Here is a 25,924-nt window from a genome sequence, read left to right as displayed (position 1 = left end):
CTAAGAGCTAGGCCCCGAATTGGTACACTGTCATTTCAGTCACATACCATCAGTTAAAGCAAGTCACATGGCCAAAGGGCAAGACATACACTCTCATCAATGAGGTCAACACATAGCTACTGTGTGGATGCTCAGATAAGTGAAGAATTGGGGTCAGTAATGCAATCTATCATATCCTTCTTGAAACACTATCCACCCTTTTAAAAAACACATTACTATCATGATTCTCTCACTTCTTATTTCCTTAACCTTTCTTCCTTCAACCTCAGAACTGTATGTAAGCTTTACATAAGGCTTAGCTTTTCTAAGTTTCCTCATTCTCTCCATGTGTGTATTCTTCCTAAGAAAGCTTATCCAGGATCAGACGCTCTAATTCCCTAATGGTCATTTGTAGTTTACCATTGGGCATTTCCATATTTTCCTTTGGAATTGCCTAAGCTCACAATCTTCGGTCTCACGCTCCACTTAAATCAATGTTTCTTCCCAATACAAAGCTGTATCTCTAAAAAAGACTTGGGTCTTTAGATCATATTTGCTATGAATGCAAAAACAAAACTCAAAGCCCTAGTGAAAACTTACCCTACATTAATAGGAATTTGACATCTCTAAAATTTAGAAGAGAATATATGTAAAAGAAAATGATGAGAACATTATTAAAAACCACATTCTATGAGAAATGGTTAAAGTTACTAATATATATATATTTTTTTATCTAGAGATTATATAGGGCGTCATGTCCACCATGTTTAGATAATTTCGTGTGTGGTATAGGAAGACCTGAGGTTCTCTTCTTTGTAGCAGAACTATACTCAGTGGGTGGGTTTGGGGGAGGAAAAGTTTTGCTTGATATAAGGAAGACATTTTTAGTAAGAAGAACTGTACAGAAACAGAATGGGCTAATATCTGTATTTTTCACGTGTCACTCCTCTTTCCTGAAATGTCTTACTCTTTTTCCCACTTATCCAAAATCCTATTTACCCTTCAAGGCTTAGCCCAAGCTTTCATTCCTCTGTAAGCTCTTCCTGATTACTCAAATTTTATCGATCCCTTTCAACTCATTTTGCTAATCTCCTACCCCACCCCAACTAAATTAAGGGCTCTTTGAAAGTAGAAATATGACATACTATTCTATAACTTCAAGTATTAAACAGAGCTCTGAGCTTATAACAGCCATTCAGTAAATTCTTACTGTTTTTTTGTTTGTTTTGTTTTTGTTCTATTGAAGTATAGATGATTTACAATATTGTGTTAGTTTCGGTAGTACAGCATAGTGATACGGTTTTAGGTTTTTTTGCAGATTACATTCCATTATAGGTTATTACAAGATATTGAGTATAATTCTTTGTGCTGTACAGTAAATCCTTGATGTGAATCTATTTTTTTTTAATTGTTTTCTGAGTCCTTTTTATGTCTTACAAAAGTAACGCACTAATACAATAGTTACTAGTGCTGTCCAGCAAATATTTCTGGTTTTCCTCTGGGGCGTGTTGGGCATTGCGATTCCCCACTCCCTTAAAGGTAGGTGTGGCCATGTGACTTGCTTTGACCAATAAAATGAGAGAAGCAACCTGGGTCACTTCAAGGTGGGAACTTCAAGGGCCTGTGTGCAATTTCCACTTCTTTCTTTCCTTGCTGCTGCCCGGCAGCCTGCAACACTCCACGTGGTGGTGGCTGCGTAAGCCTGGGTCCATGAGTGAAGATGATGAGAACAGGCCCCCAGCTTACCCTCAATGGACACGGAGCCTGAAGGAGAAAGAAACTTTTGGGACAGCCCTCCATGAACTGCAGCCTTAATAAGAAATAAACCTTTGTTGTTTTAAGCCACTGAGACCTGGAGTTTGTTACCATAGCATAATTAGCTTGTTAGAAAAATCCTTCAACAAATATTTATGTGCCAAGGTACTGTCAGTATAGCTGGGACCGAGAAAGCCATCAATAAGCCACCAAGCCCCGCTTATCAGAGAGCCATTTCCTAGCAGTGAAGATAACCATTAAATAATGTATTGTACAATTCACCATTCAATTGTAAAAGTGTGGAGAAGCACAGGGCCCTGAAGAGTGTGTACAGCAAATGATCTAATTTGGCGCGGAGTGGGTCAGGGAGACTTCTCTTGGAGGATATAAGGCTGGGATCTAAAGTCTGACAGGAGTTACCTGGGCGAAAGGGAGAGCAGTGTTCCAGGCAGAGGGAAAGCAGGAGCAAAATCCCTGAGGCAGAAGGGAGCTTGAGCAGCAGGGATGCCGAGAACAGGCCAGAGAATTGCTGGGAGGCAGGGAGGCAGGGGCCTGACCACGCAGGGGCTTTGGGTCACGGTGGGAAGTTTGGTCGTATCCCACGAGCGACGGGGTAGCCACGGTTCGTAGCAGAAGAATAATGTGAGCTTAACTGTATTTTTAAAGAGCAGTGGCTAACACGGGATTTGTGGGTGGTAAGAAATGTCAGGCGGGGAGAAAATCAGTCCCTAGTTGGCCCTGACCCGCAAGACAAAACACGGACGCAGCCCCCAAACCCAGCAGCGGTGGCTCTACCTGAAAGTGGGCCCAGCCGCCAGGAGCCTCAGGCCACTGCCGTGACCCTGTTGCAAGCAGGCGGCGTCTCGGGCTGTCGCGGCTCAGGGACACGCTGCATCCTCCCACCACCAGGGGGCGATGAGGAGACGAGGGCTACAGCCTGTCGGGCGGGGGGCAGACCGGGATTCTGACACCAGCAGGCTTTGGTTTGTGCGCCACGAAAGCCCCCGTCCCTCCCTTCTACATTTACTCTCATTTCCTATTTGGTGTATCTCCTGAGACCAAGAGGACCCCTTGTCCAACAGATCATGGTCCGTGTTCCCATTCCCCATCCTCTCTGACATCTCTGCAGCGTGCAGCCCCACAGACTCCCTTTCTTCCAGGTTTCCTCTCCCTTCTCGTTCTCCGACTCCATCTGTAACAGTTCCTCTTCTTCCTTCTGCTCCTAAATCAAAGGAGGCGGTCCGCAAGGTTCCCAACTCGCTGCTCCTTTCTTACCTCCGCACTATCCTGACAAGCTCTCGGTCCCAACCACGCGCTTGCACTGAAGTTGCAAACGTCTAAACCTACACCTCTGGCCAGCCGCTCTCTTCTGAGCCCTGGTCCCCAAATCCCAAGTGCCTGCAGGGCATCTCCCTGAGTTTCCCACGCCACCTCACGTCCCCAGGGAGGTGGTCTGATTCACCTAGCTCATGTTTTACAGCCAGGTGACCAACCCTGGTGCAATCACGGAGGGTGGGAGGTAGTGGGTGGGAAGGGGGCGAAAGAGGTAGAGAGCACAGCCAACGTGGGGAGGCAAGGGGAAACATACAACATACAAATAGAGACAACAGGAAGAGGAGAAGTAAAACAGATATAAAAGTACAGGCAGAGCTAGAAGGAGAGCCAGGAGCAACAGTGTCAAAGAAGCCCAGACAGAAGAGTCTTGAGAAGAAGGGAGTGGACGCAAACAGGCTTTGGCAATTACCAAATTCCATCCATTCAAAGGCACTTTCCCCACCCCACCCCACATTTGAACAGAGTGTGTCATACAACTGGAGGCATTTCATTGTTAATTGGTGGTGAGTCTCCCACCCCCCCGCTGCCGCCTCGTTCTTAGTTGTACAGAAAATGATAGTATGGTTTGCAATCCTTGGAATTTTAGAATTAATGGAACAATGACATTTATCAAGCAATTTCACTGGAGCAGTGGAGGCAGAAGTGTGAATGTAGTGGGTTGAAAAGAGGACATTCCACAAACGATGTGAATCTATTTTATGTATAGTAATTTGTATCTGTTAATCCCATATTTAATCACATATTTTCTGATTTCCAATCTAGAGTCATTAGATTTGGTTATAATTTGAATCAGATTGAAATGCTCAGGAATTTGATCATTTCATCTGGTTTCACAAGATGATACAGCTTCTGATAGTAATGATAGTCTGAAGGAAGTAACAGATCTTGCCATCACTTGACATCCACAGAATTTAGAGATCCTTTAAGATCTTAAATTTTTAGCTCAAATAATTTGCTGGGAGAATTAGCAAAATATGCCATCATTTCTTCATGTCTGAAAATTATTTAAAACAAAAATCAACTTGTGACTGGGAATATATGATGTGGAAGAACACATACAACACTAGAGAACTGTCACTCTAGTTTGTATTCAGGTCTACCTGTTGTCATAGTTACTGTTGTACTCCAAGCGATTTCCTTCCTGAATCACACTCTGCAAACCTTCAATGAAAATAAGCTATTCTTCTTGCTTTATTTTTCTCTATTCATGAATTGCGGCTAAAAAATAGCATCAATTGCACAGTTGTTTTTACACTTTGAGCAAGATTTTAACCATACAAAAGAAATAAGAGGTTTAATCAAAACAAGTGCCTCTGATGAAGGTCTTACCTCATTTTTTCAGCAATATTCATTAAGTAACTAGATACTGGGGCCACAACTATGATTATGGTCCAGGAGGGAGAGACAAGTAAGGGATGCATTTCAATGAAATGCAATCAGGTCTGTGGTGGAAGCAGAGACTAGAGACCCAAGGAAACACAAAAGAGAGACACCTTGTAAAGTCTGGGGTTCTGGTGCAGTCAGATCAAAGGGAGGTTCCATCCTGTGATTCTCAAAGCATTGTTCCTGTGAAGTTTAGCAAATGTATTTTCCGTCACTTTGGGTACAGGACACTGGTGTTAACCTGCAGGCTGGGCTCATGGAGCAGAGGAGTGAGGCGGCCAGTGCTTCACACACAAAGTCCTATCACCTGCTAATATTCATGCACAGCCTCTCCTTTCTGCTTTGGCTGCAGGAACTCCTTCACAGACATCCTCCGGGCCATCCTGCTGTCATTGGAAGTCCTTATTGAAGATCCGGAGCTTCAGATAAATGGTTTCATTTTAATTATAGACTGGAGTAATTTTTCCTTCAAACAAGCCTCCAAACTGACACCATCAATCCTCAAACTGGCCATTGAAGGGTTGCAGGTATGTTCAATGAATGTACCATACGAGATAGTATGCGACTGTGTGCTCTTTTCTTATTGCAACCCAAGTAATGTTCGTCTTTGAGAATGGAAAAAGAAAATTTCGATAGAATCCACCTGTGAATACTCCGTATTTTTACCCCAGCCTGAGTTGAGATGATTTTTTTAAAAAAATTAGCCTCCATTTTCATTAACAACTCTAAACTACTGTCACCACGGGCACAAATTACCTACCGTTGCGATTATGAATAAAGCTTGGAGATGTTTAGCCAAATCCATGTGAGAGTTCACACAAATTAAAACTAGAAAACATCTACTTTATGAGTGTGCCCTTATATTGCAGTGGCATGGAAGCTTTCCAGGGTTTCTGGAAGCATCTTTGCACAAGAAAATATACCCGGTGGGTCCTCGCTTCTCTGAAGGCAACGTGCTGAGGTGTTTGTACTAACGTAAATCATTTCAGGGCAAAGGAAGCATATGGAACTCCACTTCCTGTTTGTATGACCAGTTGTCAGGACTTCGGGGAAGGGGTTTTTGTGCTGTGTAGAGGTTAGGGTAGTCAGTACCTGGGGTCCCTTCTACTTTTAAGGACCGGTGATTCCATGAAAAGTAGCAAACTCAGAGCTAAGCAATGCTGCTTAGCTTCCTGGTGATGCATTATCATTGTACAAAAGAAAAGGCATCGTTCAGGAAGATTCAGAATCAGCATAGATAAAACTCAAGTCCATTCTTCATTTTGCAGGAAGATTGACACCCAACAGACGGCAGTTACATGCAGCTACATAGATCACAAACTATTTGTTAATGCTCAGATCAAGCAGCCAGTACTCAAGCTCTTCAAGGTACAAGACTGGGAAACCCATTTCAATCACCCATCATACTCCAGTGTGATGAGTAATTGATGGGCCTGTTTCTTAAACTGTGGCTGATTCACATGTGGCTCCCAGGAAACATACAGCACTCACAGGGCCTCTGATAGACTCATGTGTATTGAATGGGACTTACTTTGTTGAAAGGGTTTCCTATTTCAGAAGAGGAACAGGTACACACTGTTCCAAGAATGCCACATTATCCTGGGGAGCTACATCACACAGTGTATCGGGGGCACATTTTAAAATTTGCTTTTGCATTTCTAGACTACAGAATATCCTGCCTTGCCTTAAAAATATCTCAATCATAGACTTGTTTGTCCTTTACTGTCGATCACTTTCTCTTAGCTCTCTTTTTCTCCAGCGTCCTCTCATCTAAGCCTCTGAACATCTGATCTTTCTCTCCTTAAAGCTTTTATCAAAGGGAGATTTAAAGTAAGCTGCGAGGTTTATTTCATTCCCTATAATTATGCTGGCCATATCTCCAGGATTTTCTGTGGTGTAGTACAAGCTTCATGTAATTTTATCTTTCTAAAAAGAGATAATTCATTACATGTGTAAGTAGCTGTGATTCAAATTCTATGTATTTATAAGATTTTTCATAAATCAGGAAGAAAAATGTACTTTTTCCAACCCTGTGTTCCAATTTTTATTTCTGGAAATGTGTGGATTATATAACATGTCCCCTGCCAACTTCTCTAGGCTAATGTGGGTCTTACTGAGTTAATGCATGTGAATGTGTTTTAAAACATAAAGCTGTACATAAGTTTGTAATATATTTTTACAAGAAATACTAGATGACTTTTTGTGGGGCAAAGCCAGTCCTATCTGGGCCTTCTCTCTTCATGTACCAGGGTCCGGGTTGAACTCCACAACATCCTATAGCTCTGGTTAAAGAATAGCGTCTACTGGGTGAAGGGGAGATGCATGGGGTCAGGGTCAGAGTGGAGAAAAAGTACTTCATCCCATCATCTCACAGAGCAATGGCCTGGACCTCTCTGTTGCTAAACAAGGTAAACTCCCTTGACTGTGGGAAAGCATCAGGCCTATCAGGCTGTCTGGATTGGGATGCAGCTTTTTCTATGAATTCTGCCTGCCCAGACCCTGAAGACCTAAGAACTCTTAAAAAGGTACAGACCCTCCTGCCAGGAGAAGGAAGCCAGTGATCCTAGAAGAAGCTGAGCTTGGATGCAGATCCTCTGTCTGGGATATGGGCTCCCTGTCCTAACGAGCTTGTTGGCTTGGTTCTTGCCCTACAGTGGGTGATCAGCTCTGGCCAGCCACTGGCAACTTCTCGCTCCAGGCTATCCTCTCTCAGGCTTTGTGGGAATTCAGACACCATGGTCACCTCTCTACAAGCTCTCCCAGGGACCTTTTATCACTGCAGGGATTGTTTCCATCCACAGTGTAACCATTAACCGCTCTGGCATTTCAAAAAAGTCCTAACTGATACTAGCAGAATTCATGTCTTTGTGGTCACATTGTGGTACAAGGAAGATCCCATAGAGGTCTCCACTTGTCAGCCATGAAAGTTCAAGATAAATTTCATAACACCACTGACATGGGTAAAGGCCATGGACTTTACTGGAGAAAAGGAAAGGGTCAGATAGAGTTGAGAAGTCACTGCTGTTCTTTTTTCCTCTGCACCATCAGAGAGGCCCAAGGAGGTTCGAGTGTCCTGTAGACATGCAGGAGATTGCAGGGGAGGGAGACCCTATGTCCAGTGAAGGGAACTTGCTTTCTCTGCTGTCCTGCCTTTTGTGGGGTATGTGTGAGAAAGTAACCTGGCACGGGGGTACTAATCAGACTACTCTTGTGCTAGGCCATCTGGTTTGGGGTTTCAGCTGTTCATAGGCGTTATCTAGGATTACCTGCTGATCAACTCCTAGAGAATCTGGGGCCCTGAAATACGGCAACCCCCTCAACACACACAGATAGTACAATACCTCCTGTAGGAGAAGGGGGTGGGGTGTTCAGGTTGTGAGAATTTAGAATCATTTTTGTTCAGTCCTTCGCCTGCATCACAACCCAGTTTCAAAACCCTGAGTTTTAGCTCTATTACCGCTGTTCTTAGTTCTCCATAAAGAAAGTTGTTCAGTGAGACCCTCAATTACTAATTGTTCCAGATTGGGTTCTCTGAGGAGCAGATTCTGACACAGAGATTAACATGCAGGAGATTCATTAGGGAATGCTCTTGGGGTCAGCACCCGCAGAAGGGAAGCTACGAAGAATGGTTGGCGGCAGGAGAAGTTAAGCTGGGATTCAATCATTTCCAATGAAAGCTTCAGGTGTTCTGAAACTGAGATGACACTTCAGAGTTGTCCCTGACTGGAGCCAAGGGACTGGACCTTTATATTCCCACATTGTTCAGTAACTGAGTGCAGGCTGTCCTGAGAAGTGGTTGTGAGTTTGGGCAAAGCAGCTCTCTTCAGCCTGGGGCTCCAGAGGGCACTATTATCTGAGAATTTTCTCCTGGTAGCACCTCAAGCAGCTGGGAAATAAATACTCAGTCCTAAAGGGGGCCTGGCAGCATATCAGAATATCTACCACAATAAGCAAAAGACATTTGCAATACCCTGTAATGTAATGTCGAGAAGCTTCCTTTATTTTGAATCTGGATGTTTAACTGCTTTTTTTCTTGGTTATATACAGTCCCGATTATCCCCAAGTGGAGGTGATACCATGTAATATAGAGGTGATGGGCACTGGGCTAGCAACTTGGTGACAGTCTTCTGTTTGGGTCTACCAGTTGTATTTTAATGCTTTAAAAGGCAATTATAAGTTAGTAGAAGGAAGGAAATAATAAAGATTAGAGCAGAAATAAATGAAAAAGAGACCAAAAAGAATTTTAAAAACCAATGAAACTAAAGGCTGGTTTTTTTTAAAGATAAAGAAAATTGATAAACCCTTAACCAGACTCATAAAGAAAAACAGAGAGAGACCAAATAAGTAAAATTAGAAATGAAAGAGAAGAAATTACAACAGATATTACAGAAATACAAACAATCATAAGAGAACTCTATGAACAGTTATACACCAACAAATTGGACAATCTAGAAGAAATGATTAAATTCCTAGAATGATACAATCTTTCAAGACTGAATCAGGAAGAAATGGAAAACTGAACAGACTGATTACTAGTAATGAAATTGAATCATTGATCAAAAAACTCCCAACAAGCAAAAGTCCAGGACCAGACAGCTTCACAGGGGAATTCTACCAAATATTTAAAGAAGAGTTAACATCTATCCTCCTCAAACTATTCCAGAAAGTTGAAGAGGAGGGAACACCTCCAAACTCATTCTACAAGGCCAGCATTACCAAAACCAGACAAAGACACTACAAGGAAAGAAAATCAGAGGCCAATATCCCTGATAAACATAGATGCAAAAATCAACAAAAATATTGGCAAATTGAATTCAACAACACATTAAAAGGATCATACATCCTGATCAAGTGGGATTTATTCCAGGGATGCAAGGATGGTTCAATATCCACAAATCAATCAATGTGATACACCACATTAACAAAACAAAGGATAAAAATTATGTGATCATCTTAACAGATGCAGAAAAAGCATTTGACAAAATTCATCATTCATTCATGATAAAAACTCTCAACAAAGTTGGTACAGAGGGAACGCACCTCAACATAATAAAGCGCATTTATGACAAACCCACAGCTAACATTATTTTCCAACAATGAAAAGTTGGAAGCTTTTTCTCTAAGATCAGAAACAAGACAAGCATGCCAACTCTCACCACTTCTATTTAACATAAGTTTTGGAAGCCCTAGCCAGAGCAATTAGACAAGGAAAAGCAATAAAAGGCATCCAAATTGGAAGGAAGTAAAACTGTCATTATTTGCAGATCACATGATACTATATATAAAAAACCTGAAAGACTCCACCAAAAAACTATTAGAACAAATAAATAAGCTCTGTAAATTTACAGGATACAAAATTAATATACAGAAGTCTGTTGCATATCTATACACTAATAATGGGCTATTAGAAAGAGAAAGCAAGAATACAATCCCATTTACAATCAAATTTTTAAAGAATAAAATACCTAGAAATAAATTTAACCAAGGAGGTGAAAGACCTGTATACTGAAAACTATAAAACATTTAAGGAAAGAAATTGAAGAAGATGTGAATAAAAGGAAAGATATTCCAGGCTCATGGATTGGAAGAATTAATATTGTTAAAATATTCATACTACCCAAAGCAATGTGCAGATTCAACACAATCCTAATCAAAATATTTATGGCGTTTTTTACAGAACAAAAAATGATCCTAAAATTTGTATGGAATCACAAAAGGTTCTGAATAGCCAAAGCAATCTTGAGAAAGAACAAAGCTGGAAGTATCATGCTCCCTGAGTTCAAACTATACTACAAAGCTACAGTAATCAAAAGAGTATGGTACTGGCATGAAAACAGACACAGAGATCAAATGAACAAAATAAAGAGCCCAGAAATAAATCCATGCACATATGGTCAATTGATCTATGACAAGGGAGACAAGAATATACAATGGGAAAAGATGGTTTCTTCAATAAGTGAGGTTGAGAAAACTGGACAGCTATATGTAAAAGAGTAAAACTAGAACATTTTCTCACACCATATACAAAAATAAACTCAGAATGGATTAAAGACTTAAATGTAAGACTAAAACCTATAAAAATCCTAGAAGAAAACATAGGCATTATGCTCTTTGACATTGATCTTTGCAATATTTTTATGGATTTGTCTCCTCAGACATGAGCAACAAACACATACACAAATGCGAGCACATCAAACTAAAAAGCTTTTGCACAGCAAAGGAAACCATTAATAAAATAAAAAAGCAACTTACTGAATGGGAGAAAATATTTGCAAATGCTATGTCCAATAAGGGGTTAATATCCAAAATAGATAAAGAATGCATATAACTCAACATAAAAAAAATCCAGTTAAAAAATTGGTAGAGGACCTAAATAGGTACTTTTCCAAAGAAGACACAGAGATGGCCAACAGGCACATGAAAAGATGCTCCACATTGTCCATCATCAAGGAAATGCAAGTCAAAACCACAAGGAGGTATCACTTGACACTGTCAGAATGGCTATCATTGAAAAGAGAAGAAATAACAAGTGTTAGCAAGGATGTGGAGAAAAGTACACTGCTTGTGGTAATGTAAATTGGTACTACGGAAAACAGTACGGAGGTTCTTCAAAAAATTTAAAATAGAACTACCACATGATCCAGCAATTCCATTCCTGGGTATTTATCTGAAGAAAACAAAAACACTAATTTGAAAAGACACATGTACCTCAATGTTCATAACAGCATTATTTACAAGAGCCATGATATGGAAGCAACCTAAGTGCCCGTCAACAGATGAATGGATAAAGAAGACACGGTAAATATACACAATCGAATATTGCTCAGCCATAAAAAAGAATGAAATCTTGCCATTTTTGACAACACAGATGGACCTGGAAGGTATTATGCTTAGGGAAATAAAGAAGACAGAGAAAGACTGTATGTTTTCACTTATATGTGCAATCTGAAAAACGAAGCAAATGAACAAACATAAAACAGAAACAGACTTACAGATATAGAGAACAAACCAGTGGTTACCTGAGGGAAGAGGGTCAGGGAGGGGTAAAATAGGTGAAGGGGATTAAGACATACAACCTACCAGTTATAAAAAAATAAGATGCAGGGATACTATATACAGCAAGGTAATATAGTTGATATTTTACAATAACTTCATATGGTGTATAATTCATAAAAATATCTAATCACTATGTTATACACCTAAAACTAATATAATACTGTAAGTCAACTATACTTCAATAAAAATCTTTTAAAAATAAAATAAAAGACAATTATATATATCCAACTAATCTTTGACAAAGGAGCAAAGGCACTACAGTGAAGCAAAGATAGTCTTTTTAACCAATGGTGCTACAATAATCAGACATCCACATGCAAAAAAACAAATCTAGACACAGACACAGGAGATGTAGGAGAAAGTCTATGTGACCTTGGTTATGGTGATGACTTTTTAGATACAACACCAGAGGCACAATCCAGGAAAGAAATAATTGATAAGCTGAACTTCATTAAGATTAAAGACTTTTGCTCTGCAAAAGACAATGAATGATGACCAGAGGTTGTGGGCAGGGAAGGATGAACAGGTGCAGCACAAAGGATGATACTATAATGATTGATACTTGTTGTTATACATTTGTCCAAACTCATAGAGTGTACAACACCAAGAGTGAACCATAATGTAAACTATGGACTTCGGGTGATTATGATGTGTCAATGTAGGTTCATCAGTTGTAACAAAGGTACACCTCAGGTGGGGACTGCTGATAATGAGGGAGTATTATACGTGTGTGGGAGCAGGGGATATATGGGAAATCCCTGTCCCTTCCCTTCAATTTTGCTGTGAACCTAAAACTGCTCTAAAAAATAAAGCCTTAGTGAAGAAAAGGGCAATTATACTGCCTCTGACAACAGTCATCAAAAAAAATGGCATGTGCATAGAACTTTGGTTATGTATTTCACAGGCTGAATTAATGAGTTATAATAATAATAATGTACAAGACTGCTCTTTAAGGGGTCATCAGATTTTTTTACATCAAAAGTTACCTTGCATCAGCCAGTCATGAAATTCTAATAGTGTATATAGTATATATTCCTCCTTTAGAACAATGGGGTATGTCATTGTTTAGAATATTAAGTTGTCCCAGATACATAAATATTCTGTGAATATTACTTCAAAAAACTTTAGTTAAAAATACTAATTTTGAGAATGCCTAGAAGTCACTTTCTCTCAGTCTGTTTCATTTCTTAAATGTGGTCAATAATGTCTAAAAGAGCCCTTATATGTGTTCATTACAACTTGTTTAAATTTTAATCAAACAAAGTAATATTTATGCCACCATTTTAATATAGCAAAGCACTATTCTCAATTCTGCTGGGGAATTCTGGCAGAATAAGCAGCATGCTGAAGTCCTGTTCTTGAGTTTTGCACTGTTTCCAAAATCAATTTTTGGAATTATTTCTTGTAAATCACTGCCACCCAACCATTACGATCAGCACACAGCATTTATCAACGTTCAGCCAACCCAGATACTTAAAGAATTTACTGTGCCGAAGTGTTTCACTTAGGAAGAGCTATAGCCTTTTGTCCCATAGGCTATTTACAAAATATTTGATTCCCTAAGGACCCAGATGTTTGTTAAGGGTTTAGAGAAGCTTACTTTTCACTCACCAGAGGAGATCTAGGAAGCACTCTTTTTGTTTTTTTCTCATTTCTGTGCTTATGTCATTTTCTTCTGGCCAATCAGACACTTAATCAGTTCATTAACTCTTCGTTCCAGTTTAAGGTTTACTGTGTGACTTTTGTTGTCATTTTTGTTAAAAATGGTTTTATAATATTTATATCAACTTTGATTTAAACTCTCCCAACAGCTTTGAGCCAGTCTAGTGTGAAAGGAGGTTCATTGCTTTTCCAACCCTTAACCCAAAGGTGGGAGGGGATCGCGGGCAAGGCTCAGAGGCTCAGGCAGCTGGGAATCATCCATCTCCTGGGCGTCCCTTTTCATTAAACTGTTTCCAACCTTCATCCGTTCTCTCTAGCCTCCTTTCCACATCCTACTCCTTCCCACATTCTGATTTTCCATCTCTTTTCCAAAACATACAATATGTTCACTTGCCCTTGGGGAATCCAAAGTGCTCTATTCACTTGAAAGACTGGAACAGTAAAACGTCCGTCAAGTCACTGGGAAACATGACAGTTCCTGAGGGTAAATGAATGACTGGTGTGGTGAGAAATTTGTAAAGGCTGGTTGGGCAGATGCCTTTCGAGTTAGTAGTAGATTCACACCAAATCAACAGTCTATGACTCAGACAGGCAGACATACTGACTTGTGGTGTATTCATTCAAAAGAAAAGGTGAGTCTGGTATTCTTCTAAACCAGACGACAGCAGAGAACAAAGCAACCTGGCTTCCTGAAGCTACATTCTAGGGTTTTATTATGCAGTGTAGTCCACAAACCAGCAATCTCAACATCACCAGGAGCTGGTTAGAAATGCAGACTCTCAGGCCCTACCCCAAACCTACTGAATCAATCTGCATTTCAAGTTCTCCAGGTGATGTGTACTCACATTAAAGTTGGAGAAGCACTGCTCTAATAGATGGCATTGCGGTATAACACGATGGATCGCAGCTGTAAGTACACAGACTCGCCGGAGGACTTGCTACAACACACACGGCGGGACCCCACTCCCAGTTTCTGATTCTGTAGATCTGGAGAAGAGCCCGTGAGTTTGCCCTTCCAAAACGTTCCCAGGTGATGCTGCTGCCGCCTTGGTGTAGGTGAGAGCAGAGTCCAACTATGTGGGCTTCAGTCCTGGCTCTGCCACTTTAAGACCTCAGTCAAGTCATTTAACTCTTTCAGTTCTGGTTTTGTTGTCTGTAAAAATGTGGTCTCAAAACAGTACTACCTCATTTTATGGTAGAAATTAAATAGTGCATGAAAAGCGCCCAGGCCATAGTCAGTGCTCACTGAAAGGTAGAATGTTATTGAAAGAATGAAGAGGCCAGCCCTTATCTGTGGGCTCCTGTGGCTCTAATTCACGAATTTAAATGAAATTGCTCTCCATTGCCTCAGCTCTAAAGTTTGACCTCCCCAGCCTGTTCACCGGCCCCAAACAAGGGAGCTACCTTCTCACCTCAGTTAATGACTTGGGTCCAGCTTGGTGTCACTTGTTCAGACTGTGGCACTTGAGGGGTTTTTTCTGTTTATGTGTTGTGATCCTTTTAATTATCACCAAAGAGTCCACTCCCAAAGCCTTTGTAGCTGAGTGATTAATGGGGTCAAAATTCACCTCTTTCATCCTGGAGGACTCTTTTAAGCAGTAACATTTACAGTCTTTGATGCTTACAGTTTTCTTGTATTAAAGAATATTAGATACAAACAGATTGAAGGAAAAGGATATTTGTATATATTTTGCCAAGAAGGTTCTTAATTCATTCTGAACACTCCAGGGGTGCCTGAAGAACACTTTCTCTCTAAACAAACTACTTTCTCAGGCCACAAAGCTGTAATTCTGAGTTTGCAGTAGTGCAATATGTTATTATAGAAATATTAGAGGAATAAAATATCCCTTTTAATGCTCTACCTTGTTAAGTATCAATTAAACTCAGGAAGACAATTAGAGGTAATGACACTCTGGTGATCCAGATGGCAGACAGGATGGCCCATTTAAAACAGTTCCAATTATATAGGTCTATCTCTGGCATATTTTTGATAACTGGTTTTTCTGGACTCTCATGCATTATAGACCTAGCCAATGCTCAGATTCATCCATTCAAGAAACAGTTACTAAGACTTGACTTTGAATCAGCCACAAAAGTAAACAGAGGCAGTCCCTGCTCTCAACAAGTCATCATTCAGAGTAGAGGCAGATCCATAAACAAATGATGAAAACAGTGTTGCATGTGCAGGAAGGGTCATAGGTACCAGGTTAATACAATCCCAATCCAGGCAGGAGGAGTTAGGAATGGCCTCCTGGGTGAGGCCACACCTCAGCTGATTCTTAGCAGATGACTGTGGAATAGCTAAATGAAGGTAGGGTGGGAGAAATTTCAGGTAGAGGAGATATTATGGGCAAAAATACAGAGGCAAGACATCACTCACTAAGAGAGAGAAGCAGAATTAATTTCATAATCCTGGCGTGCACAAGGGCCAGGCAAGGAGCTTGTATGCCCCTGTGGCATGCTAAGGAGCTTGGTCTCTTTCTGCAGACGTTGGGGGCCACTGAACATACTGAAGCAGGATGACACCACAGATTGATATTTCATCCGGGATCAATTCCGTAGGTATGAGCAGGGAAGATTCAAAGGCAGGGGAACCGAATAGAAGACAACTGCAATCATTCAAGTAAGACATTACCAAAGGCGAAATTAGGAGTGATAAAAGGATTCAATAACTACACAGGAAGTAAAGCAAAGCAGTGCTTGGTGGTTGGATGCTTGAGAATGGACAGCGTTAGAGGAGGAGTCGAGGATGAAGCTGGGTGTGCAGCTCCGGTGAAGGGTGGAGGTGGTGCCGACACATGAGACGGTGCAGACAGGAGTGGGCAGGTGGGGGGAGAGAATGAGTGTTGGACATGTTGAGCTTAAGATGCCATGGGGTATTTAACTGTTTGCATTAAGTATAAGCTGAGGGGAGAGGTCTGGGCTGGATCTATAGAGTTGGTGGTATTTGAAATCATAGGAAAGGAAAGATCATTTGGAGAAAAACTATGGAGTGAAGCCAGTGACTGAGAAAAAGAACCCAAGCGAAGAGCAACAAAAATGAACAAGTTAGATGAGGAGGAGCCCACAAAAGAGAAAGGGCAGGTTGAGAAGAAGGAGGAGCTCATTCATCAAGAAACTAAAAGGATGGGCCTTCAAGGAGGGAAACTACTTCAGTGTAGCCGTGGGAATGGCATCTAGAAAGCTCTGGTTTGAGGAGGGCGGTGGAGAAACGGAGATAACTCTATCAAGAAGAATGTCCCACAGACCCGGGGGGGGGGGGTGGGTGGACTGAGGAGAGGGAGCAGGAAGATGGTACTGGAAGGAGTATGCCACCTTACTTTTCCACTGGACAAGATTTTTCAGCAGAGGAATATATTAAGGGGCTTCACACAGCTGTGGAAGATCGGTCCTGACAAAGAATTGACCTCTGTGAATTGTTTAGTTCCAGGTTGATATTCTTCAGCACGCCAAAGATGAGATGTCTGTACTGACTTCATTTTCAGACAGGTTTTTTTCATATTCTTGACAGGAGCGAGGGGATTGAGGGTGCTCTAGATAGATCAGATTATGAGCCCACCCAAGATGCTAAACCCAAGCCACACAGACTAAGAATGTTGGAGGGGTGCCCCCCCAAAGATGGTGGGAAATGACAAAAAATTTCACTTAGAAACATAAGGTAGAAATCAGAGGGAAGTTTTCTTGCAATCCTCTACTTGCTATCCAATGTAGCAACTAGGAATTAGGAAGTCGAGTTTTATTTCTGTTTGGCAACTGTAATTCCATGGATAACCTTGGGAAAATGGCATAACACCTATAGACCTAAGATTATTCATCAGCAAAACCCAATGGGGATTGGACTAGAGCAGTGGTTCTCAAACTTCATCACGCACCAAAATCACTGGAGCGTTTGTTAAAGTTCTGATTACAGGGTCCCAACCCTGGAGTGTCTGATTCAGTAGGTCGGGATGGGGTGAGGGCGTGTTTGGGTAGGTGAGTGAGAATTAGCATTTCCAAAAAGTCACCAGGTGATGTGATGTGCTGGTCCAGGGACAACTCTTGACAACACTGGACTAGATAATTCTTACAATCCTTTTAACCACCCAATGCTACAAATTTATAACTTTACCTTCATGGATATAGCCTTAGTGCTTATGTCAGGGACGGAAAATAGGCTTGCCCTCCCACACCAAATCTAAACAATTCGAATGCAGCTCAGGCGAAAAAGAATGCTGGCACTGATTGGTGATGGTTCCTTTCACTGTGGATAGTGAATGTCAAGCCTGCCACATTCCCTGACCTGGATATTCTAGCTAAACTGTTTGGGGGACAGTCTAGTGTTCATGGTACAAGAAATAAGGAGAATAACCATAGGGTGAGACAAACATCTCAAAGAAGCTCATAGTTTCTACTCTAGGTTAAAAATAATCAAACCTGGTGATGATGATGATGATGGCGGTCAGTGATGATGGTAGTGATGATGGTACCTATTGTTAGTCTGGCACTTAAAGCACTTGCACACAGTGCCTTATTTGATCCTCCCAACAGCACTTGGTAATAAGCAGAGCAGGAGAGTAAAACATCATCACTTCAAAATAAAAACGCGGGAAAGACTGATTGGAACAATCGGTGAAGCATCAATTCTGAATAAGATTTTAGTTACCTTGGAGACCAACTAAAGACCCCAGACTTTTGTTGTGTCCCACCAAGAGAGAAGGTGGACCTTGTGAGAATAAATAGGTGATAGTGTAGTCTCCACTTACACCAAAGGAAAGCATTTGTTGCTAAGAAACCAATAAGAATTGTTAACTCTTTTTAGCCCAAAGATAATTTTTCAAAGTGTAGTATTTTGTTTTTATACTTAGAATAAACTTTTTTTTAACATCTTTATTGGAGTATAATTGCTTTACAATGGTGTGTTAGTTTCTGCTTTATAACAAAGTGAATCAGTTATACATATACATATGTTCCCACATCTCCTCCCTCTTGCATCTCCCTGCCTCCCACCCTCCCTATCCCACCCCTCTAGGTGGTCAAAGCACAGAGCTGATCTCCCTGTGCTATGCGGTTGCTTCCCACTAGCTATCTATTTTACGTTTGGTAGTGTATATATGTCCATGCCACTCTCTCACTTTGTCACATCTTACCCTTCCCTCTCCCCATATCCTCAAGTCCTTTCTCTAGTAGGTCTGTGTCTTTATTCCCATCTTGCCACTAGGTTCTTCATGACCTTTTTTTTTTTCCCCTTAGATTCCATATATATGTGTTAGCATAATGTATTTGTTTTTCTCTTTTTGACTTACTTCACTCTGTATGACAGACTCTAACTCCATCCACCTGACTACAAATAACTCAATTTCGTTTCTTTTTATGGCTGAGTAATATTCCATTGTATATATGTGCCACGTCTTCTTTATCCATTCATCCGATGATGGACACTTAGGTTGCTTCCATGATCTGGCTATTGTAAACAGAGCTGCAATGAACATTTTGGTACATGACTCTTTTTGAATTATGGTTTTCTCAGGGTATATGCCCAGTAGTGGGATTGCTGGGTCGTATAGTAGTTCTATTTTTAGTTTTTTAAGGAACCTCCATACTGTTCTCCATAGTGGCTGTATCAATTTACATTCCCACCAACAGTGCAAGGGGGTTCCCTTTTCTCCACACCCTCTCCAGCATTTATTGCTTGTAGATTTTTTGATGATGGCCATTCTGACTGGTGTGAGGTGATACCTCATTGTAGTTTTGATTTGCATATCTCTAATGATTAGTGATGTTGAGCATCCTTTCATGTGTTTGTTGGTGATCTGTACATCTTCTTTGGAGAAATGTCTATTTAGGTCTTCTGCCCATTTTTGGATTGGGTGGTTTGTTTTTTTGATATTGAGCTGCATGAGCTGCTTGTATATTTTGGAGATTAATCCTTTGTCAGTTGTTTCGTTTGCAAATATTTTCTCCCATTCTGAGGGTTGTCTTTTCTTCTTGTTTATGGTTTCCTTTGCTGTGCAAAAGCTGTTAAGTTTCATTAGGTCCCATTTGTTTATTTTTGTTTTTACTTCCATTTCTCTAGGAGCTGGGTCAAAAAGGATCTTGCTGTGATTTTTGTCATAGAGTGTTCTGCCTATGTTTTCCTCTAAGAGTTTGATAGTGTCTGGCCTTACATTTAGGTCTTTAATCCATTTTGAGTTTATTTTTTTATATGGTGTTAGGGAGTGTTCTAATTTCATACTTTTACATGTACCTGTCCAGTTTTCCCAGCACCACTTATTGAAGAGGCTGTCTTTTCTCCACTGTATATGCTTGCCTCCTTTATCAAAGATAAGGTGATAATTTATTTATTTAATTTATTTATTTTTGGCTGTGTTGGGTCTTCATTGCTGCACGCAGGCTTTCTCTAGTTGCGGCGAGCAGGGGCTACTCTTTGGTGCAGTGCGTGGGCTTCTCATTGCGGTGGCTTCTCTTGTTGCAGAGCACGGGCTCTAGGCATGTGGACTTCAGTAGCTGTGACGCACAGGCTCAGCAATTGTGGCTCGTGGGCTCTAGAGCACAGGCTCAGTAGTTGTGGTGCACGGGCTCTAGAGCGCAGGCTCAGTAGTTGTGGCGCACGGGCTTAGTTGCTCCTAGGCATGTGGGATCTTCCTGGACCAGGGATCGAACCCATGTCCCCTGCATTGGCAGCTGGATTCTTGGACTTTTTTTTTTTTTTTTTTTTTTTTTTTTAATGTGGGATCTTCCCGGACCAGGGCTCGAACCCATGTCCCCTGCATTAGCAGGTGGATTCTCAACCACTGCGCCACCAGGGAAGCCCGGCAGCTGGATTCTTAACCACTGTGCCACCAGGGAAGTCCCAATAAACTTTTTATTGATATGTTAATATACATCCAGAGAACTACCCAAGCTGTAAGTGTGCAGCCAAGTGAGTTTTCAGAAAATGAAAACATTTAAGTAACCAAACGCAGATTAAGAAAAAGAATACTGCCAGTTACCCAGAGGCGTCTCCTTCCCCCTCCCAGTAGCTGACTCCCAAAGGTAGCTACTATCCTGACTTCCCACACGGTAGATTAGTTTTGCTAGAGTACAGTTTGATTTACAGAAAAAAGAAGTGACCTACCCGCTGTGTCCAGGTGTTCCCGAGTCAATCATTCTTTTGTGGCATCACAACACTTGGTGTACTATCTGCTTGTACTTTTTTCATCAAAGATCTAAACTATTAATGTCTATGTTTGGAATTTAATAAATAAGATTATTCTTGGAAAATACCGAGGCTAAGAAATGCAGTAGCACATTGTCCTTGTGGAATTTAACTATATGACAATTGTATCTCATAGAATACAGAATATGTAGCATCAAATAAGTGTTACAAAATAGCTACATTAAGAGAATCTCTCTAACTTTCCCTTAGAGCCCATTTATTTTCTTAATTTGGCCATGTAGTTTCCAAACTTACCACATATTAGAAGTCTGTGAAAGAATTTGGTTGAGGGGCTAATTCACATTGCCATATAGACTATATCAAGAAATAACAGTTGTCAGCCAGGGAAGAAACACAAATAAGATAAAAATTTTACTATTGAAACTAGAGAGCACCATGATTGAGGTTGTTTCGCATAGAGCTTAATGTACCTGAGACCACTGTACACCATGGAGCAGATATGATGTACACAGCCGTGATCCTGAGCTATCAAAAAGAGCCTTAGTCACATTCAATAAGCATTACTAAAGACACCATGGAAATGTATAAACAGTACAGAGATTTTCATCTAAAACAGTAATAATGTGATATAGAAAATTTTACAGCTTAAGAGACAAATCCTTAGTCACTTGTATAACATAGGAATCCCAGAAATTATTATTTGGACTTTAGAGAAGTTTTATTATATAGTGAAAATAGTTTCCACATTGCCAAGACAGAGCTCTTTATTTTCTATTTTTTTTGGCCACATCATGTGGCACATGGGATCTTAGTTCCCTGACCGGCGATCGAACCCACGCCCCCTGCAGTGGAAGCGCCGAGTCTTAACCGCTGGACCGGCAGGGAATTCCCATGGCTGGAGCTCTTTAAAAGTCTGTCTAGGGCTTCCCTGGTGGCGCAGTGGTTGAGAATCTGCCTGCCAATGCAGGGGACACGGGTTCGAGCCCTGGTCTGGGAAGATCCCACATGCCGCGGAGCGACTAGGCCCGTAAGCCACAACTACTGAGCCTGCGCGTCTGGAGCCTGTGCCCCGCAACAAGAGAGGCCGCGGTAGTGAGAGGCCCGCGCACTGTGATGAAGAGTGGCCCCCGCTCGCCACAACTAGAGAAAGCCCTCGCACAGAAACGAAGACCCAACACAGCCATAAATAAAATAAATAAATAAATAAATAAATAAATAAAAATAATAATAAATTAAAAAAAAAAGTCTGTCTAATAGACTCCCTGAAATGGAAGAACAATAAATGTCCTCAGCACCTCCAGCTGTTGAAATCTGTCACATTCCCTAAACTCAACTTCCACTCCCAAACCCCACTCTTGGGGGTTCATTATACATGTTCAGTATAAAAAAATCTTTAAAAAATATTGGTGATACTGGTAAATAAAAATAAGAAAATGCAAATTACACACAACCCTATACAGAAATAAACCTTTTAAACCTGGGCATCTGGTCTTTTCACTTTACAGTACACAGTGAACAGTATTCTAGCTCTTTATTTTACCTCAACCATCATTTATAATGACTGCATAGTATTCCATTGTTTAGTTATATGATAATGTATTAACCAATTCCCAATTGCTGAATGTTTAGATTGTTCTCAATTTTTTCAGTATTATGTAAATTCCTGACATGAATGTCCTTTTACTAAATTTTTGGCCACATGAACTACTGCCTTAGGATTAATTTCTAGAGGTGAAATGAATCTTGAAGATGCTCTACAGAAGGTTTTTTTGTTTTTGTTTTTAATATTCATCAGCATTGTATGAAAGGGTCTGCTTCTGAACCAAAATCAGCACTGGGTATTAAAAATAAGTCTTGGTCTATTTGTAACCTCCCCACTATGCCTCCACCACACGGCCCCTTTTTGCTTTAATCTGCTTTGATTACTTTGACTTCTACTGAGCTGGAACATTTTCCCATATGTTTATTAGACATTTTTTATTATCTTTTTTGTGTATCACTTGTTAATGTACTTCAACCATTTTTCAGTTGAGGTTTTTAAATTTTGTTTTATGTCTAATTTTGTAAGAGATTTTTATTACCTAAGGAAATTAACATTTTCTCACATCACAAACATTTTTCCATAATTTGCATCTACAATGACTAATGTTTATTTTTGCTCTTCTTGTTTAAAGCAGTTTAAGACGTTTATATGATCAAGTCTGTTAAGTGGCCTTTGCTAGGGCTTAGAAAGTCTTTTCTTTCCCAAATGTTATATAAAATTCGTATTTCCTTCTAGACTTAGATTTTTTTTTAATTTAACATTTTTATCTATCAGAATTTACATTTGAAAAGGTGTGGAGAAAGGGATTTTTTTTTTTTTTTTTAAAGTTTTACTTGATTTTATTTATTTATTTATTTATCTTTGGCTGTGTTGGGTCTTCGGTTCGTGCGAGGGCCCTCTCCAGTTGCGGCAAGCGGGGGCCACTCTTCATCGCGGTGCGGGGACCGCTCTTCATCGCGGTGCGCGGGCCTTTCTCTATCGCGGCCCCTCCCGTCGCGGGGCACAGGCTCCAGACGCGCAGGCTCAGCAATTGTGGCTCACGGGCCCAGCTGCTCCGTGGCATGTGGGATCCTCCCAGACCAGGGCTCGAACCCGTGTCCCCTGCATTAGCAGGCAGATTCTCAACCACTGCGCCACCAGGGAAGCCCGAGAAAGGGATTTAACTTAATTTTTTTCTAGGTATTTTGATTAGTCTTAATCCCAGTTATTGAATAATGCCTCCTGAAATGCATTTTAGCAGATGGATAAATCAGTGATGAGGAAATATTAAGGAGAGTGATGGCAGAGCCAGTTATTCATTTAATACTTTCTGTTAAAAATTTGAGCTAGTTTTTGATAAGTATGGGTAACATGAATTGGCAAAGGCTGGAAGAGGAGATTCACTTCAATTCAACAACTATTTATTCAACTTTTCATGCGCCAGAATTCCAAGCAGGCATAGGTAGAGGGACCAGCTGGTCATGCCCCCAGGACGGGACAAAGATTAGCTTGGTGTTTCTTCCATTCCACATGGGCGAAAAGGAAAAATGAGGTGTGTTGGCCAGGCACAGGGCAATTGTTGTTGAGCACAAAAGCTGGACTGAAGGCTTTGAAAAGTATCTTTCACCGCTAAGGAACTCTAAAAATACAGTCATAAACATGGTTTCTCCTGCTTCAATAATATTAGAGTGGAGTTTAGGAATTTCAAGATGTTTGATGGAGAGTATTAATAATGTGAAAAAAATTAAATGATTAAGTTAATTCCAGCTCAACTGAAATGTCATTAATTGAGAGGAGTAATCCCTGATGCCTTAATCCAGAGACTCATTAAGGATTTGGAAGAAATTACAAATAACTTGTTCCATTAACTGAATGAGGTTTTAATTAAGATATTCTTAGAAAAACAAGAGGACAGGGTAACGTTAAAGTGCATTTTCAGACTTTGGAAGGGGGAACTCAGTTCTGAAAGAGATCTAGAGAAGAGAAGACCTGACTCAGAAGTTGCGACAGACATAAAGCCTGAGAACATTCTGAAATATTTTTCTCTGGTCAGAGCACAGTATTGTTGAGTACTTTGGTACAAAGTTCTATTTCTTGATTATTTTTGTGTTTTCTTTTCCCTATAGATACTCACATTTCTTCATATTTGCAAAAAATTGAATGTCTTAATTACAACACCTTCCATACTTCCATAAGAAAGTCAGCTACATATAATAGTTCAATGTATAGAGAAAATAACCAACTGAGTATAAACTAATATCCAATATTTAAGAGCAACCATAAGCGGCTCTATTCTACTCATCCAAGTTTATTTACCAGTGCTGCCCAAAACTACCCCCCCTTTCCTGCACCACTTGACTAATTTGCTCCCTGATCACAGATGAATTATAAAATTCCCCTCTCTCCATTCCCATTCCCCCTGGTACCTCAGCTTGTAATGCTGCCAATCCCCCTACCCTTTCACCTCTTAACAATCCTCTCCATCTTTTATGATTAGTATGATATCACGTCGCTAGATCAAACCTTACTTCCTCTGTGAAGATTTTCTCCAGATTTTCTAATTCCTGATGAACGTTTCTTCCCCTAAAAACATAGTTTCTTCTAGACCACTGAATTTTAGATCTAAAAGAGAACCTGGGAATGGTATTGAGCAGTAGGTCTCAATATTTAGCATGCTTCAGAATCTACAGGAAAGTTTAAAAAAAATACTGAACCTCTCTACAAAGTTTCTGATTTCCATAGGCCTGGGGTAGTAAGATCTGAGAATCTGCATTTCTACCAAGTTCACAGATAATGCTGATATTGCTGATATGCTCCTTTTTGAGAATCACTACTATAGCATACCTTCTTTTTTGCTTTTTTGTTTTTTTTTTTTTAGATTCCACATATAAGAGAGAACATACAGAGACAGGATTCGCCTTTTTCTGTCTGACTTGTTTCACTTAGCATAACGCCCTCGAGGTTTATCCATGTTGCTGCAAATGAAAATATTTCCCTCTTTTTATGGCTGAATAATTTTCCATTGTGGTGTGTGTGTGTGTGTGTGTGTGTATATACACCACAATTTCTTTATCCATTTATTCGTTGATGGACACTTGGGTTATTTCCGTATCTTGGCTATTGTAAATAGTACTGTAATGAACATGGGGGTACATATATCATTTTGAGTTAGTGTATATCGATCTATCTATATATATCTATCTATATATAGTTGATATATATATATATATAGTATGTGTATGTGTATATATGTGTGTGTGTGTGTGTGTGTGTATAATTGATTCTCAATTCCAATTCCAAATGATTTTACCTCAATATTTTTCACATTTCCATCTTCTTCTTTCCATCTCCAGAGCTGCCACTTCAATTTGGAACCTCATCAGTTCTCTCCCAAAAGACAGAACAGTTTTTTAAATTGTTCTTCCTGCTTTGTTCTAGGCTTGCTTTGATTCTTCTAAAGGTTCCATATTGTCTTCCTAAAAGTCACATCTGTCTTGTAATATACACCATTTCCTTTTGTCTTAATTTAAATAAATATTTGTCATGATAAGTTGAAAAAATAAAAATTTACTTGAGCTTATTGGAAAATTTCAAAAATATGAAGAAGAAAATAAAAGTCAACCATAACTCTTCAGTCCAGACAGAACCACAATTCACATTTTGGTGTTTTTCCTTTTCACCTTTTAGTGAGATATAACTCACATACCATATAATTTACTCATTTAAAGGGTACATTTAGTGGGTTTAGTATATTCACAGAGTTGTGTAATCATCACCACAATCTAATTTTAGAACATTTTTATCACCCCCTCCCCCAGAATCCCATACCCATTACCAGTCACTCCTCATTAATCACTTCCTCCACTCGTTCCAGAGCTGTAGGTAACTACTAATCTACATTCTGTCTGGATAGATCTGCCAATTCTGGATGCTTTATATGAATGGAATCATACAATATGGGATCCTTTGTGACTGGCTTCTTTCACTTAGCATAATGTTTTCAAGACTTATCTATTCTGTAGTGTCTATCAGTACTTCATTCCTTTTTATTGCTGAATAATATTCCATTGCATGTCTACCCCCTTTTTTTTTTTTCC

The 25,924-nt window shown here is 40.2% G+C and overlaps 1 protein-coding gene and 1 long non-coding RNA gene across 2 annotated transcripts in view; one reads left to right on the top strand and one right to left on the bottom strand.

Moving 5' to 3' along the window:
* Nucleotides 1-25,924, top strand: part of CLVS1 (clavesin 1) — a 161,527-nt gene that overhangs the window by 66,179 nt on the left and 69,424 nt on the right. The window contains exon 3 of the mRNA XM_007168566.3: nucleotides 4,805-4,979. Within this exon, the coding sequence (XP_007168628.1) occupies nucleotides 4,805-4,979 (175 nt within the window). The remainder of the gene's footprint in view (nucleotides 1-4,804; nucleotides 4,980-25,924) is intronic.
* LOC103017034 (uncharacterized) overlaps nucleotides 1-25,924 on the bottom strand; it is a 69,100-nt gene that overhangs the window by 32,528 nt on the left and 10,648 nt on the right. The gene's annotated exons all lie outside the window — the stretch shown is intronic.

The sequence above is a fragment of the Balaenoptera acutorostrata genome, chromosome 17 (genome assembly GCF_949987535.1).
Source record: "Balaenoptera acutorostrata chromosome 17, mBalAcu1.1, whole genome shotgun sequence".
In the NCBI taxonomy this organism is placed as follows: Eukaryota; Metazoa; Chordata; class Mammalia; order Artiodactyla; family Balaenopteridae; genus Balaenoptera; species Balaenoptera acutorostrata.
Note: the sequence above shows the minus strand (reverse complement) of the source record. Positions and strands in the feature narration are given on the sequence as shown.